At 44.6% G+C, this 19372-nt stretch overlaps 1 protein-coding gene across 1 annotated transcript in view; it reads left to right on the top strand.

Annotated features, from left to right (window-relative positions):
- Positions 1-569: 569 nt before the first annotated feature.
- The window catches only part of CCDC85C (coiled-coil domain containing 85C), a 97493-nt gene continuing 78690 nt past the window's right edge, over positions 570-19372 (top strand). The window contains exon 1 of the mRNA XM_065749850.1: positions 570-1793. Coding sequence (XP_065605922.1) covers positions 1082-1793 — 712 coding nt within the window. The 5' untranslated portion in view covers positions 570-1081. The remainder of the gene's footprint in view (positions 1794-19372) is intronic.

Genomic DNA, 19372 nt, shown 5'->3' on the forward strand with positions numbered 1-19372 from the left:
ACCCCACCCTTCCCCGGGCTGGTGCTTCCCAGGAAAAGAAAGGGAAAAAAAAAGGGGGGGGGGCAAACAGCGATGAGAGATGGAGGCAGCCCGGCCGCAGCGAGCAGAGCACGGTGGGATGGGGAGCCGTCCCTTTGTAACCTGCCGTTTGAAGGCGCCAGGCGGCCCCACATTGGCTGCGCGGTCCCGGTCCCGGTAACCCGAGCTGGCGGCGGGGCGCGGCGCACCGGGACTCGGCGAGAGCCCGGCCCGGCCCCGGCAGCCAATGGGGCAGCGCGGGAGGGCGGTGCTCGGCCCCGCACCGCTCCGCTCCGCCGCCAGCAGCCGCCGTTTGCCGCCGCCTTCTTCTCCTCCTCCTCCTCCTCCGCTCGGTCGGGCTTAGCTGACGCTGTGGCTTAGGGCCGGGGTCGGGCCGCGCCTCCCTGCCCGGCAGGAGGTGGGACCAGCCCGGTGCTACCGCCCGTCCCCTCCCTCCTGAGGGCTGAGCCATTCCGGGAAGGCGCCGGCTCTCCCGCCGCTCCTCGGCAGCGCAGCACCGGCATCGGCAGCCGCCGCGCAGGGCTCGGCCCCACGTCGCCGCGGGTTTGGGGACGAGCAGCGGCCGAGCGGGGCGGCGGCAGCGCGGGGCCCGTCTCCCATCTCCCGCGGCGGAGCTCGGCGGGCAGCGGCGGGAGGGGCGGGGGAACAAGTGGACGGAGCGCCCCGGAGCACGGGGCTGGCCGCCGCGTACTTGTTTCGCCCAGGGTAAGTTGGCCGATCCCTGCGAAGGCTTCGCCTGGAGGCTGCCGATTCCCCGTCGCCCCCAGCCCCGTTTGGGGGCGCGTCGTTTTTTTTTTTTTTTTTTTTCTTTTCCTTTCTTCCCCGTTTGGATTGCTTTCTTTTATTATGGAGTCTGTGGGGAAGCGGATCTTCCAGTCCGGCTTTGCTGTGCCACCTTGTCCAGCACGCTACGGAGAGCTATAATTTTTCTTCCCTAAGATGCTGCAGTGAATTTCAGTCCCAGGAAATCAAGCGAACAAAAATAACCCAGATAACCTGAACCGTTTGCTACTCTGTAAGAGCAGACACTTTCGAGGCACAGATGATGGCCAAAAATTCCCTCGAGGGGTCTAAAGAGGACCTGAGCAAAATTTCGGAGGAGGAGATGCTGAGGTGGAGCAAGGAGGAGCTGGTGAAAAGACTGAGGAAAGTGGAGAATGAAAAGATGAACTTAATGGTGGAACACGGCAACTTGATGAAGGACGTGAACCGGCGGCTGCAGCTCCACCTGCACGAGATCCGCGGGCTGAAGGAGGTCAACCAGAAGTTGCAGGACGACAACCAGGAGCTGCGGGAGCTCTGCTGCTTCCTGGACGACGACCGGCAGAAAGGCAAGAAGCTGTCGAGGGAATGGCAGCGGTTCGGAAGGCACACGGCCAGCGTGATGTGGAAGGAGGTGGGCATGTACCAGCAGAAGCTGAAGGACCTGGAGGCGAGGCAGGAGACCCTGCTGCGGGAGAACGTGGAGCTGAAGGAGATGGTGCTCATGCTGGACGAGGAGCGGAGCGGGGCCGGCTCGCGGAGCTCCATCGACAGCCAGGCCAGCCTGACCAACCTCAACGGCGGCTCGGCCACCAGGGACGTGGGGGACGGGAGCAGCACCTCCAGCACGGGCAGCGCGGGCAGTCCCGACCACCATCACCACCACCTCCACCATCACAAAGCTGGCGACAGCAAGGCCGGGGCCATGCGGAGGTCCATGGATGATCTATCTGCACCTCTTCATCACCGGAGCATCCCCAACGGGCTCAACGGTGAGCTTGTCCCCCTTGCAGCCCTGAGTGCAGCAGGTGCCTTTCCCTGAGCCCATCTCCTCTCGGTGTGCCCCCCTGCCTTGTAGCGGGATGAGGGATGCCGTGAGGGAGAGAGACCTTGCCATCCCCTCACTCCTGCCCCTGGTGACCCCAAGCTGCTGCAGAATATCACTGGGCTTCACCCCACTCCTGGGCTGGGCGCTGGTGTTTGGGTTTGAGGTTTGGAGACGTTTTGATCTGGAGGGTTGTGTTTTGTTTTGTTGGTGTATTTATATTTTTATTTTCCCCTCAAAAAAAGTAGTCTGTGTTTTCAGAGTTAAGCACTGATTTTCCCATCTCTCCCTCCTCTGTCTCTTTCCCCTTTACCTATTCTGAGTTCTGTTTGGCTTGTTTATTTGCTGCTTGGATGAGATTGATAAAAGCCTGTGTTTTTGGAGGAAGCTAATGGAAGTGCGGGGCTGCCCCACGGAGCATCACCTGTTACTAGCTCCGTGGGCTCTCAGGGCAGGCTGTCTGGTTGTGTAATGCCCAGCAGTTCTGGGGAGCTGGGACTTCTCCCTGTTCCACTTCAGAAGAAGGAGGTTGGTTTGCAGAGAAGACGCTGCTCTCGAAGGAACACTGTGTTCATGATTTTGTTTATCCCAGTCATCAAAGTTAAAAGTAAGCTCCACGGTGAAACTGTGCCAAATCTCTGACTTGTATTCAAGCACATTTTCTTTTATTGTCAAATAGTGGCCAGATGTTAAAATAATATTGGAATGTCTTTAAAATAGATTTTTTTTTTCCTTTAAAACCAACAAGACCTATTTTGGCCTAGAGGGTTTAATAGGAGTCAAACCAAGCACCAATCTATTTAATTGTTGTACACAAGAATCCTTTTGATGTTGCTAATCCTCTTTTCCATCCAGGACTGTCGCGGATGCTAGATGTGTTGGCCAAGTAATTGTCTTCAGTGCTTTGGATTGTCCTAGTAGGGCCAGGGGGAGTGCAGGCCCTTTTTTGGGTGCTTTATGGCAAATGCCCCAAGAGATCTGAGGGCACGTGCACCAAACAACCCAGTTTTCGGTAGCGTGTTTGTCCGTGAATTTGCTGTGCTCGGTCCTGTTGCCACAGCTGCGTGTTTCCACTCGCAGCTGGAGATGTTCATGCCACCTCGCCCAGCAGTCAGGGCTTGCTGGTTGAAAGGGCGGTGCAGTCACCAGATGTTGCAGGATACAGCAAGCAGCTTTTTCTTTTTCTCCTTCTCTCACTCTCTTTTTTCTTTTTAGTGCTGTGTAAATCAGCAGTATCTCGTTTGTAAAGCTGCAGATGGGACACTGCTCCTGGTGTGGCTGTGTTTTCATAAAGCCTTGCTGTTCTCAGAGGCCCAGAAAGCACCTGTCGGACACTGAGTGTACTGTTACACAGCTTTGGGACAGCAGGGCTTTGCAGTTCTGGTTTCTGAACCTTAGGGCGAATCCCTCTTAGGTATCGATTACTTCCGCTGGGGAGATGCCCAACTCCGGCTGAGTAAGATGCTCTCTGTGGGAAGTACTGAAGCTAACTGAACTCTTTACAACCAGCCCAGCTTCATTTCTGAGGCTAGGACAGATACGATCTGCGCTTTCTAGGCTAATAATACCTGGAAAGATGCAAACAAACCTGATTCCTTTACTTAGGTAGTGAAGCTGTAAAAAGACTTAAATAGTTGTCGTTCTCAGATAGCATCGGTATTCGGCAAGGCCATTTCCCTCAGTGTGCCTTTGGAAATGCCTGTGCATACATATGTTAATGTAGAGCTTATCGGGCCCCGTTTTTGACTGGCAGCAAGAAGTGTTGGTGGGGAGGATTGCTTGGGACCGAGTGGCAGTTGGTTTAAGCCCCTGACAATGTGGAAGAGCAGGGCAGGTGAATGTGGAAAAAAAATGCAGTAAGTCAGGTCGGTGGAGAAGCTGTCACTGAGAAGATGTTGGCCTTTTTATCCCTTTTTCCTGAATACGTAGTTTCAGCATGGCTGTTTCATCAGGTCAGTGCTTTTCTGAAGGAATCAAGAGTATGGCAGCTGTCTGTTAAATGCCCCTGGAGTGGTGACTTTTAAATGAAATCTTAGCAAGCGAAGGTGGATTCAATGTTTGTTTTCTCTTCATCAGTCCTTTAGAAGCAAGTTGGTAAACCAGGGCATGTTTTATTGGTTGCAGTGCCCTAGCTCAGTGTGAGGTGATGAACTTTAAACGCTAGGTTTGTACAGTGAATCCAGTGGAAATGATGCTAGTTAAAAAATAAAGAAAAAAACCCAGCCCCCTCCCTTCCCCCCAAACCCAACAAAAAAACAGTGCAAAGAAACCACACAAACCAACCTGTGGTCCGTCTTCCTTTAGTTTTTAGAAGTCTCTTTAATTTTATAAACTGTCTTTTTGGAAGCTGATTCCTGTAACCTGACGACTGAAGATCTGCTTGTGGATGATAAGATAATAAGCATAACTGATAGTGTGAAAGTAGTATTAGATGACACACGTAATCGCACACAGCTCTGGGTATTCTGCTAAAAGCCGAGAGAACGTCTGTTTGTTTGAAGGCAAATGGTCTTTTCATTCTCTACTTTGTGACATGTGAGCTGGGAGTCAGTGGTGGCACGGATGTAGGTGTCTCCAGACCGTGTGATGCGGTGTGTCCAGTTGTATCCACATTGAGTGACACACCAGAGTTCCCATAAACCTGCCCACACATCCAAGACAGATACTGAAGCACAGTTGCTGTGTTTTGCTTGTGAGTGCTTTGGCTTTCCTTTGTGTACGTGGCAGGAGTTTCAGTGTATGTGTGTAGTATTTCTGGACTTCCAGGTTAGGCAGCCCAGTTGGAATGATTGCTGTTGCTACTGCCTTATTTCTGCCAGAATAAGGTTTCCCCAGAAAATACTAACAAAGACAGCTGTACTGAGTGATATCAACATTACCTGTGGGCTGGAATAAACCTTCAAGTCCCATGGGGATTATCCCTGGACTGTAAGGTGTGTGGGAGCACTGGGAGTGAGTCAAAGCTTCCTGAAGGTCAGGCACTGGAATGGCCTGCCTAGGGAGGTGGTTGAGGCACCATCCCTAGCGCTGTTCAAGAAGCGTTTAGATGAGGTGCTAAGGGATTTGATTTAGTAGTTCAGTGGGTAGGGATGGTGATAGGATGGTTGGACTAGATGATCTTGTAGGTCCTTTCCAACCTAATGAACCTATGAAGCGGAGTAACAGCTCCCACTGATTTTAGCATCCTCTAGGTCTAAAGGGAACATCTGTTTGTCCAATAACAATCTAAAGGACAGTTGCCTTGTGTAGGACTTGTGTACATCTGGGCAATATGAAGAGAGCCACTGTGCTTTTGTTGCCAGTGCCGAACCACTCAGTCCTCTGTGCTGATGGTTGCTCCATGCAAGTCAGTCCAGGTGGCTTGTGAGTCCTGCAGGCTGGCAGGGCGTGAGTTCTGCCAGTCTGGTGTAGTGCTGCCGTGAGACATGGGTGAGCACATGTTGTGGCTTTCCTCGCCTACGCTGCAAGCCCACAGTGATACAGATTGCTAGCTGTTGATGTGTCTGGGACAAAATCCAGTGCTTGCATGCAAAGGTTTTGGGCTTTCATCTCCCCACCCCTACTATCAAGTAAATATTATTGTCAGAACTTCTTATTTGCTTGCCGCAGAAGCTGTTTGCTCTCAGTTACAAAAGTGGGTCAGTTTGTTGCCCTTGTGTCTTCAGCTTTTTTTTTCCTGTTGGATGAAATGGTTATGTATTTCTTTATCCATAAGCACCTAAAAGAATAATTCTTCAAAGCATCAGCATTTCAATAGTGGTCAGAGTGGTGTTGAGGGAAGTGATGGACACAGCAGATAGCTTATCATAGTATGGACATTAATCTATGGCCTATCGCTGCTGTCTGCTCCAAGGGAAGAGGAATGGTCTCTCTGGTTGAGAGGGTGGGAAAAGCTCTGGTTCTATTGATTCCCACTTGTAAATGTCCACATATTTACCTAGAGGGTACAATATATTAAATTTAAAATGGTGGCAAAGAGAAATAGCTCTTCCCTGTGGGTTGATATTGATCTGGCGTATAGCCACTTTGTACTTCTTCACATACCCTTTAGGCCAAAGTCTTTTGTTTTTATTAGTGTATTTATAATCAATATACATATTATTTACTGTGGCATGTTAATGAGACCTTTGAGATGAGAACATGCAGAAGCGAGGTTCATCAGTTTTAAGTTGAAGTATATACAACATAGAATGTAACATCTCTGTCTCCTTGAGCTTTCTTTGCAGGCCATGTGAAAAAAGGTGAGATCAGTTATGACTCCGAAATGTCTATGTCTGCTTTAGAAGGAGAAGCATTATATTATATGTGCTCTTTCTACTGATGGGACAGAAGCTTGGATGGTAGTTTATATGCAACCATCTAAAGTCAGATAGGATCAATCCTACTAGAGGAGCCGTGGTGACCACGTTCTATTTTTCCAGGGCATCTGTGATAGCACTGATGGAAGACAGAGTTTCACTTTTTCCAGTAGATGTCAGGTGTCTCTTGCAATGCTTGCTGTCAGAGCTCTGTGGCCCCTGCCATAGAATCATAGGAGTTGGAAGGGACCTCAAGAGATCATCGAGTCTACCCGCCATGATTCAGCAGAGGTTTGGCTACTTGGCCAATTCATAGCTTTCTCATATAAAAAACACTTTCTGTCCTCTGAACATTGCTTTAAGTATTCCTGACATTGCTATATTTAACATGTTAGTATTTTTTGTATTGTAGGCCACTACATGCAGATTATTTCGGGTTGAACAAGGAAATTCTTCCTGGGATAAATGTAAGACCTCTGTAGAAATGCCTCTTTGCACCTCTTCTGTGAGTTCATTGAATTCTGCTTAGACATCAGCATTCATAAATCTATTCAACACTAATGGTACAGCAGTCGTTGGCCAGTGATTGTTGGCTTCTTATCCACGGGGCTTCAGCTGTGGAGTGCTCAGCTGGAGCTGAGCTTTGTCATTGTCCACTCTGGTCTTTCTGCGTGGTCACTGAGCATATGCCAGCCCTAATTTTGCTCTCAAACTTAAGGATAGTGAATCTTGAGAAACTTACACAGTGCACTGATATTGGGCCATGCAAGGAAGAGTAGACTCTATAGTAGTACATTCCAATTCTGTTTTTCTCTTACAGTTTGCTTGAAAGTTATCTTGTTCTCAGCTGTCCCATTGAAGGAAAAACTTGTATTGATTAAAAGGCAAGTTTCCATGGGCCTTTGATGGAATTATCCACTTACACTTGTCAAAATCAATCAAAATAAGGGGATTAAATTTGTGTTGGTTACACGTAAATAATTTGGTCCTCTGGAGGCATTTCATCAAATAAGACTGAAGATCAAATTAAGTGGTGATCTAATTAAGTGTCAGGCATGGGAACCCAAAATACAGCCTCGGCAGGTGTTTGGCTTGGTATGCGTGAAGGGATGAGGGGCATGAGTAATCGCATGGGTTCATGTGGTTAGCAGAAGCATTGCTTCTGGAAGCTGAATGGAAGAACGTCAAAGGATGCCATGGAAGCGTGGAGGAGGAGGCTCAGGTTGCAGCCTGCTATGGCAGGGGTTGGGCCTTGCTTGCAGCTCACACAGATGTGTCTGCATCCCCATCTGCCTGTGTCATTCCCTCAGCCTTCTGTGTTTGAGCTGCACTTTGGAGTACTTCTGGGAGCAGAGTAGACAGTGGTTGATCTCACTGATGGACGAGATGTAGGTGTGATGCTTAAACGGGCAAAAATGCTGTAATGTGTCCCACTGCAAAACACACGTTGTTCATGTGGAGCAGGCGAGGTTGGGGGCCTGTATCTGGTTTTCCTGCGAATTAGCAGTGACTAGGTTTGCTTCTGCATTCTGTATTTTTAACTTTACTTTTTGTCTGCGAGCCAGAATTAATCCTGCCCTGTCTCCAAATGTCATCATCTCCTTGTGGTTAACTTGCTGCAATTCATGAAACACTTGGCTGCCATAAATAGTTATGTGCAGAGGTTCCTCCGCACGCGGAGCGGACAGAAATTCACAGGCAGTGCTGCTAGGCACTCACACACTAACATGTCCACCAAGAGAAAGTTGACCCACTTCTGCGAATAGATAACTCCTGGCAGAAAAAGTAACACTGTCTCAGAGAATCTGTCTTTCCCTTGCCTACTGAATTGTGAAGCAAAAAAAAAAAAAATGCAAGCGACCTCCATCTTCTGAATTAACAGCACTGGGAGCACAGTAGTCTCCATTGAAAGGAGAGTGTAAATCAGCCCTTGATCTGAAGAAAGCTTAAAATGGCCACAATTCATTTGTGATTTTTTTTTTTTTAATATAATGGATGCTTTTGTTAGTGAATAAGATATGTGGAGTTCAGGACTCAGCTGCTCTTAGACATTAGGGAACATTTATCACCATGGCAATTGAGGGTTGCTGTACAGGTAGTTTTGTACGCTTTCATGGTGAGTCACATCTGGGCCAAGGCCAGTTATACCAGGTTACCTCAGTCCCCATGCATACAGTTTTGTGTATGCTATTCCCTTCCATAAATTGCTTGGTGCCTTGGTGTTTGCCCCCCTCTGAAAGCTCAGTACTTGTGCTGACTTCTTACATCCCCGGACAATGACTCAAGGAGATATCCTCCCGTGATGGAAGGGTGCAGTCTTCATGCTTGCCAAAATGAAGGCTTTCTGAGAGCCAAAACTGGGGGCAGCAGGTCCAGCCCTGCCTGCACAGATGCTGTATGCAGCAATGGCTTGACAAAAGTCTTTCACTGTTCTAGGCATGCTTCCATTGTTCTGGCCAGCCATGCCTGATGTTCACCTTGCTCGAGGATTTTCCTGCAAAAGGTCTTTGTGAAAGACCATCATCAGCAAGGTAGACTATAGGTTAATTTATTAATTAGATTTGAGACTGGGAGACTCGAGCACACCATGTGCTAAATACTGTCAGCAGTCCTGTTGTGCCTCTTGTTTTGTCAATTGACTATAGATGCTCCACATCCAAGGATCTCACACTCAGATTGAAGCAGTCCTGTATCTGGTGTGAATTGTAGCATTGTCTGGTCTAGGAGATGTGGTCTTCTGTAGGCTTGTGGGGGTGGATGTCTCCTTTTTGTCTGCTGTGGGCATGGTGAGAGATGTCTGCACTGTCTGTAGAGGAGGGAACACTAGTGATGAGTGCTGGGCTTATGGTATCAGGGTGTTGGCCAGCTGTAAATTGCAGTTGAAGGGGTGACATGTTAGCTGTCTTGTGTAGTTGTGTCAGCCCAGGCTTGCTGGCAGAATTAGTTCAATCAAATCAGGGCTGCTCTGGAAAGCTCTTCAACTCCATCCCCCAGTTCTGTGCAGTGACACTCACAACTACACGCTGATGCTTATTCCCCCATTTCATCCAAAAATTCTGCTGCTGTGGTTTTATTCTCAAGCAGGGAAATTGGTGGCCTTTCAATGTTTATGGAAGGCAAAGAAGTAGCGTGGAGAGCAAGTGGACAGAACATGGGACACAAGAGTAGATACTTGATTCAAACAATCTCCAGGGCAGCAGGATGCTCCAGGGCTGCCAGTACCTGGGGTTTGGCAGCCTTGTCTGCCCCTGCCTTCTGGGGCAAGGAAATGAAGCTGTGTTGCACTGAGAGCTCTGCTTTGGTATGTCGAGGAGAGCTGTGACATTGTGCTGTCCTCTTGCTGGGGAAGGGAGCAGGCAAAAGGACCACTCATGGTAGATCAGTAAAAATAAACCACTATGTTAGAGAAGAGAAGAGAAAAAGTAAGCCTTACAGCATTTCCAGTTCCCAAAGCTTATTATTTCTATGGAAACCGTTGCAGCAGGAGGCTGGCTGTCAGTATCTTTTTATGATCTATTGGGGTTGACTAGATTTAAAAACTGTTTGTCCTTCCCTACGTCTTCTGCCCTGGATCATCTAAAGACAGGTTGTTGTGTAGCACAAATGCAAGGTTAAAACTGGCATTCCTGCTTTCTGACTCTCCATAAAGTGCTAAGCAGTCCCTGGAGGGTTTGCGGCCATCTTTCATGTGCAGTTTTTTACTTGCTCAGGTACATTTCATTCACTCTGTGACACTTATTGATAATGTCTTGTCCTATGAATGCCACTCCTGTCACACTGTGCTCTTTAAAGGATGGCCATGACTTCATATTAGACTGTGGACTGTTTAGTAGTGTGGTAAATCTCAGTGCCCAAAGAAGTTGCTCTGGAGATGCTGCTTGACTTGAATAGAGTGAAGGCTACAACTCTTTACACTTGCTTTAGTTTTTCATGCAAAGGGGATTTGTGTTTGTAATCTTCACAAGTGGACTTAATCTTGCTTATTTAGGAAACAGTTTGCTTGGTTTGTTTTTTTTGTAGTTTTGGTTATATACATGTAGCTATTTACTCCTGTTGTTTTCAGTGATTTGTTCCTGTTTTTGTTTCTAGTGGGATCTACTGGAAATGGCTCCAGGTCAGTCTACGTGTAAGTTCAGTTTTATGCTAGAGCAGAAGGGTCAGGTGCTAACAGAGTATTAATAATTAAAAAGCCAAAAACATTACAGCCCTAATTCTTGGTTGACACTAAATCTTTTCCTGCTCCTAACAAAGGTGTTGAGAATCTTATTATTATGTACAATCTTACAGTGCTTTTGTGTTGAACAGTGTTCTTTTGTCTTCCTGCTTCCTTTTCTCATCTCCCTTACGGGGTTTGCAGTCTCATATTTATATATTTCCTGGCAGCTGAATATAACTTTGATCTATGCTTTGGATCTGCAGAGCTTTTAATCCCTTTCCACTGAGTTAAAAGCTTGTTTGCTATTGAATGTGATACGTAGTTATAGGTTGTATGATCTTCTCTAGTGGCTCATGCATCACATGAGGATGGCATGTTGTGAAAAACTGATAAAATGCTCCTTGTTCATTTTCCTGATTGCAACTCAAACCTAAGGTGGGGATGAATCAATTCTTTGCTGCTGATACACCTGTCCTTTGCTGTTATGTATACCTATGCGCTTGCTTTTATTTCAGTTATTTGGTCTTTCTATCTTGGTGTTGATTTTTGAGGCTACAAACCAGGTGGGTATTCCCACCAGTGCAGAAAGCTGTGCAAAAGTCTGCCAATTCTGAAAGCATTGATGGTGTAATTTTTCCTAAAATTTTGTCTTAACTGTTTGCTACACCTCTTAAAATGTGTGGATTGGTTTTTAAAGCCTGTGTGATCATTCCTCTTTGATGTCAGCATGATAACATGAAGATACTGAGAGGGCTGGGGCTGTTCAGCTTGGCTGAGAGGTGCCCTGATAGCAGCCTTTCAGTATCTAAGGAGGAGCAACAGGAAAGAAGAGGACAGGCTCTTTAGTGGAGTCTGTGGTGATAGAACAAGTGGAAATGGCATCAAGCTCAGGGAGAGTAGATTTAGGCAAGAAAGAAGGAAAAAAATCTACTACACTGGGTGGTGAGGCACTGGAACAAGTTGCCCAGAGATCTGGTTGATGCCCCATCTGTGGAGACCTTCAAGACAAGGCTGGATCAGGCCCTCAGCAGTCTGACCTAGCTTTGATGTACCTGTTCATTGCAGGGGAGTTGACTGGATGGCCTTCAGAGGTTGCTTCCATCTCTAAGGGTTCTATAATTCTGTTCTATGAAGATGTACACTTTGTGGAGTTCTTCTCTTCTGGAGCGGTCGTGGGTTCCACTCTGAAAAATCATTATTCCTGGGGTTTTCAGTTTTCAGGCTGCACTGATACAAATGCATGCATGCAAATGAATGCAGTTGTCTTCTGGAAGTTCTTTTTTAGCTTTTGGTATGGATATTTTCTCTCTAGTTTCTGACGAGTTTACTAGTCACCCAGTGCTCATCTTGAAGCTTTTTGCAACAAAATTCAGCTCTCTTTTTATGAGGTCAGCTATTATGGCACTGTTTAAGGATGAGCTATAAAATAACAGAAGGAAGACGAGTGGTTTTCAATTTGCAGTGCTGGACTGGGACTCCAGGTTTGGTGTGCTTTCTCTTTGTAACACAACTTGTGATGTAGTGTTAAGTAGGTCTCTGGTTCTCTTTTTATAGAATCTGAATGATATATTTCCTTTATCTTCTCCAAATAACTTGGGTTGTTGGATCGTTTATTGTATGTTTGTATAGTGCTCAACAGAATCAGACCCTTACCTCAGATGGGGCCTCTAACTATTGCTATGATACCAGTGATAACAAACATCTCAGGTTTTCGGTTGTAGTGAGCTAGCAAGGATGAAACAGCCCACATAGGAGCTAAAACTCCAGATTCTTTTAATTCCCAGTTTGGAGTACCTTTAAATCCTGTTTTGACTTTACTAGGATAAACATGCTTTACGTCCTGGTGTTCTTTCTGTATTTTGTATACCTCTTGAGACAGCAGGATGTTGAACTGTGAACAGTTTCCAGACAACTGTCAAAAATAGAAACTTGTTGAATAATAGGTTCTGCTCTGGAAATTCACGTAGACGAGAAGACAAAGAGCAAAAATGACAAAGAACATTACTACCTTTTCAAAGCTAGACCTAAGCAAGACAACTGCAGAAAGATGATACTGCTTTCACCTTGTTATCAGGACAACAAGTTACCTTGATAGCTTTCAGAGAGTGGGAACAGCATTTGTTGTATTTCAGCTCATCGTGTTTGCACTGCTCATATCATTTTTATATGTTTGGTATCATGTTATATATTTAAAATGCTGTTTATCCAAACGCCTGGTGAAATTTTGGCTGAGGAGCAGATCCACAATTGAAGCAGATGAGTCCTTGTTGTTTTGTAGCTCTGTTTCAGCTCAAAGCAGCAGAGTCTTCATCGTGATTGCTGAAGACACCTTTCCTCTTTCAATTAAATTCTAGCCTGATCCCTTGATTGCTCTATTTCTGACTCCACTAATTTGGTAACTCCTAGTAAGCTCTGACTAAAAAGTCATCAAAGTCACTCTCGGGTGCGAACCCAATGTTTCTTAACCACCTTTGGCTTTTATTGCCTTTTGCAGAGTGGAATTTGTAGGGAGGATCTATTTGTCAGCCTATCACCTAATCATTAGGAGGGTGACAAGACCGCAGTAACTCTTCCTGGGCAATTATGTATGAAAGGTTGTCAGTATGAGTAGCATGGGAAGTTAAAAGCCTTAATTTTCATTTGGAATTGAAACCCTAATGACTTTTCACTCCCACTGATCATAAAGCCCTTGTTTCAGCCTCAAGTTCACCAAAAAAAGAGGGAGCTCTTCTACTGCAGACTTCTTGTGGATATTTTTTTTATGAAAAATCAGCTCTATATGAGTCACAGTTCTTTTTATAAAATATAATTACTGGAGCACGAACTTAAGAAAAATGACATTTCATGATTTTGCAGCCATCCATGCAGTGTAAGCTTTTGCTTTCTCTCTTTTCAATTAGGTTAAACAACATCTTGGTTCAAAAGGACTAATTATATTCCTGTTTTTTGTTTGCCTTGTGCACTAAATGTTTTCTATGTGTAAAGCTAATCAGCAGGGGGCAGGGAGGGAAGGATCACCCTGAATGAATACTGTTTAATAATTTGAAATCATGGGTGTGGATCCTGTGGAGTTGTGGGTGTTGTATTCAGTCACGTCCATCACTTGCTTGCATCGTAGTAAGGAATAGAAACTGGATCACGCTTTTGTTAACCCTAAGAAGCATAATTACGTTCCTTTGGAAATTTGTGCTTTAAAACAGCATTTGTCTGAGCAGCAATATTGTTTAATCTGTGCTTAAATTTAAGCCATGTAGCTACCCACTTCTTGTGGGTTTTTTTTCATTTTTTTTTTTCTCCAAGCACAGGAGCATTTTGTAGCAAAACAGTATGTGCCACCTAACTCAAGTGGGAGCCAAAGGTGGATGTGAAAAGTGCAGGTGGCATTTGCAGGTCACAGCCCTGCTTGGCTCTGCAGCAGTAGTAGATCAACAGTTTGCAAAACGACAAGAAGTCCTGAGATCTTACTTTTTTGGGGATCCACCTGAAATGCCTTGATAACATCTTCTGTTCAAAGGACAGGTGTTCAGAGTTTTTGGAATATTACATATTTTGAATGAGATTTAGACTTTGCTTCTATATGTATCTGAGGCGAATAACTAATTCTCTTTGCCACGTGGCTCTGTATACTGACAGCATAGGTCCAGTGAGCTTTGCAGTCTCACTGTGGTGTGGTCAAGTTGCTCAGAGTCCTATAAAATGAAGAATAGATCACGTAAACAGCAGCTGATTCAGTTATTCCCCACGTGGAAAGGTTTCTGTTTTTCTTTTCAGCCTATTGCAGCATCTTGCCAGGTTGGACAGAGAAGATGGAAAATCAGCTGTCCTGTCCTTTCATCGTGGCTTATTTGGATAAAAATAGAGGACTGTCTTATATGGATTGTTCTTTTGTTTTGCAGTCCAAAGTGAGGAAAACACAGTAGTTTCAGGAAAGGCTTGGAACTGGCCCCATAAATGGGATGTTATCTAGAGGGTAAGACTCCCTGAATGTTACGTTTACGGATGGCAATATATGTATTTGACCTTTTCATTTTAAATGACATGTGTCATATCTGGATTTAAACCAAAGCCATACCAAAACTAATGAAAGTAGCGGCCTTATTCTATCACTAAGGGTGTGCTTTGTAGAGCCCTTAGTGGGCTTAGAGGGAGGGGCTGGGTGGTGTGGAGTCTGTGGTCTGGCATGGGGGCTGTGGAGGTACCCATCCTCTGATCTAGAGAGCAAGAGAGCAGAAGGGGGAAAAACTTCCCCTGAGCTTGACTGAGCTCTTTATTTCCTTGATTCTCATTTTTCCCTTGTGCTGAGATGATGGAGGAAATGTCCTCTTGATGGTAGAAGAGTGGTCAGCAGGACTTGCCTGCCCAGTTCAAGATGGAGTTAGAAATCATTGGGAATGGTTGCAGCTGGTGCATGATGCAAGAGGAGGAGTAAATGAGTTATCCGAAATTGTGGTTTGGGAGCTAGCTGTCGTTTTCAACAGCCAGTTTCATTCAATTGGATTGAACTCCCTCCAACTCAGCATTAATGATGATGCCCGGAGGTATGAAGATTGTATTTTGATCAGCAAGTGAAAGTCAAAGTCTTTCCATGTGCAGATAAGCAAGTCTACCTCTAGTTATGAATATGTTTCCAGAATTACACACAACGGAGATCTCATAATAATAATGGGCAAAAAAAAATTTGCTTGAAGGAATTAGTTTCCTCTGTAAATGCTGGTGAGGGCATAGAGCTGGACCTTGCCCACCTTCCCATCTCAGCTTTCTGAAAATGTGTAAACAGATCCATTACCTGAGTTTTGCACTCTTGAGTTTAAATCCTGAGTGAACGTAATGCATTGCGACAGGAAAGGCAATAATGATGGAGTTTTGAAAATACAAATAGATCATAGAATTGCTTAGGTTGGAAGGGACCAAATGGTTCTTCTAAGAGATGCTGTATAAATGAGGAAAAAAATGTGTCTTGTGCTGTGTAGAGTTGACTGAGTTGGTTATTCAGTGATGAAGGCTGATCTGTATGTTTCGAATGACAGATCTAGATTCTGAAGTGCTTATGATTAGATTAAGACTGTGTAGTAAACCTTAATGGTGCATTAAAAGCTACTGGTGGATTTGCAGTAATATGTACTTTTCTGCCTTGGAACAGCATGAATAATACTTTATGGTTGTATAACTCCTTCTAGACAAGGAGTTTAGGAGTGCTTTGTAAACGTTAATGAGTTTGGCCTCACAGCATATTTATAAACCTGAGAAGTAGCATTATTTCCCTTTTTTATGGTTTGGACTAGCCTAAATATGTAAAGAGCAGGCATCAGAGCTTTCATCTTCTGACCCTCAGTCCTGGGCCTTATCTGCAGGACTCAATAGGCTTTCCAAGTATATCTGAGACACGCTGAGAAATTAACTGTAGTTCAAATCCAGAAAAAGGGTTGTCTTTGCAAACCTCTGGGTATCCATTGTAAAACAAAAAGTGTTATAAGTGTTGGTAATTTTTTGCTTGCCTTTTTGTTCTATAGCAGTAGAGAGAGAAGCTAATCCTCTACTGAAATGAAATCAGTTTGGGCATTATTAATATCATTTCTTTCTCCAGAACAAAGAGGCTATGTGAATGAAAACTTCTGTTATCTTACAAGGGAGATTCAGGTGGGTAAGGAATGTGAGGTCAGCCAGGATTGGGAGCAGATAATTACCTGTGCCAAGGGGCAGTGAGAGTGATGCCAATGAAAAATGCCCTGCAAGGTAGGTGGGATCAAGCAGTGTGATGGTATAGACAGATTTTTCTCTTGACATCTTCTTCGGAGGTTCGCCCAGAATGTTCTCATTATTTGTACACATTTATGTAATAGAACATTCTGCAATGTGAGCTTCGTATGGATTGTGGATAAATTTTATAAATATTTTCTGTTTGAACTTAGTGTAGACCAGAAAGAAGTTGTCTTTTATTAGTTGTGAGTTAGGGTATGCAACCAAACATTTTGGATATTGCTTTTGCAGTAAAATATATTCCTCAATCTGCTCCAAGATCTCAATGCTTTTTCAAGGACTGAAGACCAGTGAGGCTCCCAGCAAAAGTCTGTGGGTTTCTAGCTGAGTTGTTTGTTAAAATGAGCAACATTTGTGGTATTGGCTGTTCCCTCTTTACCCAGGATGGTCAAGCCAAGAGACTAAGGGGCTCTAGATCTAAGTTGGATGGGGATGTTAATTATTGTGGAAGTTCTGTGGTAAGGATTGGAAACAAAGAGGACATCCACGTATTTTCTACAGAACTTTTATTTAGAAGAGGATTGGGGATTTTCCTGGGAAGGTTTACGTGGTGTTGATTATTATTTTGTTGGCATGCTGGAAACCTCAGTTAAGTTAGCTGGCACTTGAAAAAAGGTACAGATTTTCTTTCTTTTCAGAGGCAGCTGCCTTGTTTACTCTCTGTCTTTCCACGTGCAGATCAAACTCAGATTTTGGGATACAACCACAACGAAGAAGGCATTATTCTGAGGCTTTACACGTACAGTTAGTGGAGTTATTTATACCAAGGATGAGTTTGGCTTGTGGTCTTGTGCTATGCAGTTTATGACTTTGTGGACAGGGAGATGGTTGTTTGGTTTCATCAGATTGTAACTAAGCATATGAATGGCAGCTGAAGTCAAGCATAAGAAAGGAATGATTTGAACTGTATGGTAATATGTATTATCTGAGGGATATTTGTATTCTCTTCTAATGTGACAGGGAACTGCCCTACATTGTGTGTTCTGGCACTGAAGTTGTGTTCAGTTTATTGCTCCATTTCAGAAATGTATCCTACTGAATTAAAGGGCATTGCAGTGGCTGACTGTTGCATGAGTGGCCAGTGTTTTTAGTTTGGACCTGTCTATTAAATGCTACACAATCATGAGATCATTTTTGTTCCCTTGCAACTTCTGGAACATCCTAGCCTTAAGACTTAAGCAGAGAACAAAAGCTTTTCTGAACCACTGTGTGCTCATGGCTTTAAATAACAAACTTGGGATGATGAGCAAGAGATTTTGGTAAGGCCAAGCGCAGTGGTGGAGGCACTTGGGGTATTTCAGTGTGTGTCATGGCATCCTTGCGGAGCTGGGAACTGGAGCATCCTATAGAAAAGCTCTTAGTTGACTCTGCAGAGCTTAATCTTTCTAATACAGCCCATAATTTGTAGTGAAAGATCTAGATAATGCAAGAAAACAGTTATTTATCTGGGATTAGCCTACATAAAACATCTACATTAAACTGAAACTAGGCCAGAATAATGTTCTTTTATAAATGGTGGTAATGAATTGCAAATCAGTCCAAAGTCTTACAAAGTCAAAAGCACATCTGTGTATACTCCAGTGGACTTTTTGCCCTGTTTGTAGCCTTAGTGCTGTAGTCTATGTCCATCTGCATTTTTGTTGTGAAGGGTGAAGTACTAGCTTTATAAAGCAAACTCAACCCTAGTTCCACTAAACAGTGAAGCAAGCATACCAAATGAGCAGAGTGAATTAACACCATATTTGTAACAAAGGCTCGGGTTGGCTGGTTAGCAGTGACTCTTTATGAAGCCTTCCTGCTTTTCCAAATCCCTGCTCTGCTAGCAGTGCATAAGATGTTTTCCTGATGATTTATTGTGGTAGGGGCTACAGAGTAATCCTTGGTAAATAGATTTATACATGTGACACTCTACTGAATGGGAGATTTATGCTTGGCTATTCCATTGCTGCTTATTACCATATGATGTTTCATTGAACGCAATTATATGTCTGCTTCTACTCTTTAAAGACTAGAAAGGTTTCACAATATTACTATCTTCTTCTGCTCAGCAGAGCCTCACAAAGAGTAATTTCCAACGTGATGGATGAGGTTTGCAGTTGGCTTTGTCGCTTGTAGGCCTGTTTGTGTGCAATAAGCTGGGTTTTGGCTAAGGCTTATCTTGAATTTTAACAAGATTTGTGATGCTGAAGGTGTTCCAGAAGTTCAGCTGAACTTTGTCCTCTGCCTCAGCTCATCTCAGGCTCTAATACAGCTGGAAAGGTCCTCATAACTCTTGGAGGTCTTAGAGGACATGTAGATCTTCACTGTTTGTCTTGGTTTCAGGTGAAATGATGTTTAAAGTATTCATTCATTATGAATTCGGCTGGTATAATGAATTCTTTAAACTAAAGATTAGAATGTTTTCTGTGGTATTAGGAGAACTATTTAGATTTTTATTAGGTAGTATTTTTCATCTCTTGTTTATTTGGCACAGACCTAAATATTTCCTGCTGCTCTCTATGTTTTTTTATTGGGTAATATTTTCATTAAGTTCAAATTATTTTGTTTCCCCTTTGGAAACAATACGATGTAAAACCTTTTCAAAACAGTGGCTTAAGCAGTGGAATCTTCAGGGTACTTTACAGAGTCTGAATGTTCTGGGAGAAAACCCGACTGCACTGAGGTCCACAACAAAACTTCTCTGGACTTTGGAAGGAGTAGGATTTCAGTTTTTACGTTTGCCTGAAACTTTTCATTCCTGGCTGATGCATGTTGCATCTTCAATGATTTAATTTCAGCATGGCTTTTAGAAACTGTGACCCTTTTTGTCCGTGATGGAGCCCTGTAATGCTTCACCGTTGAGCTCTGAGACCTCATTCATAAACATCTCTGCCAACATGGCTCTTTATCCTATGTCCACGGATGCGAGAGAATCCCAAACAATAGCGAGGCTGAAACAAAAGCAGGCATTGTCCAGGGAGTGCTGAGGCAGGCACTTGGAGGGGCCAGGGAGCCTCTGCGGGCTGGGATCATTGTGCCCGTAATTGGATTTTTGCAGCCTATGGGAACGGGAGGGGACCTGGTGGGCCAGGCATGCCCACTGCAACAGACTCAGCCGTGCTTGGAGGTGGCTGATGACCTTTAAAGCCCGTGCTGTTCAGCGAGGCCTCGTATAGTACAAATGCACCAGGTTGCAACTTTATTAGTGATTAGACACAGATAAGCCTCAGCACATTGCCTAATCTGCAGAGCCTAATTCCAGGCATTGAAGCCTGGGACGCTGATAGAAACGCAAACCGAGTGCCTGTTCTGTCTCCCAGCTGAGTGACTGCCACA

Source organism: Cyrtonyx montezumae, unplaced genomic scaffold (assembly GCF_038088225.1).
Source record: "Cyrtonyx montezumae isolate F1298 unplaced genomic scaffold, pur_monq_1.0 scaffold_10, whole genome shotgun sequence".
NCBI lineage: Eukaryota > Metazoa > Chordata > Aves > Galliformes > Odontophoridae > Cyrtonyx > Cyrtonyx montezumae.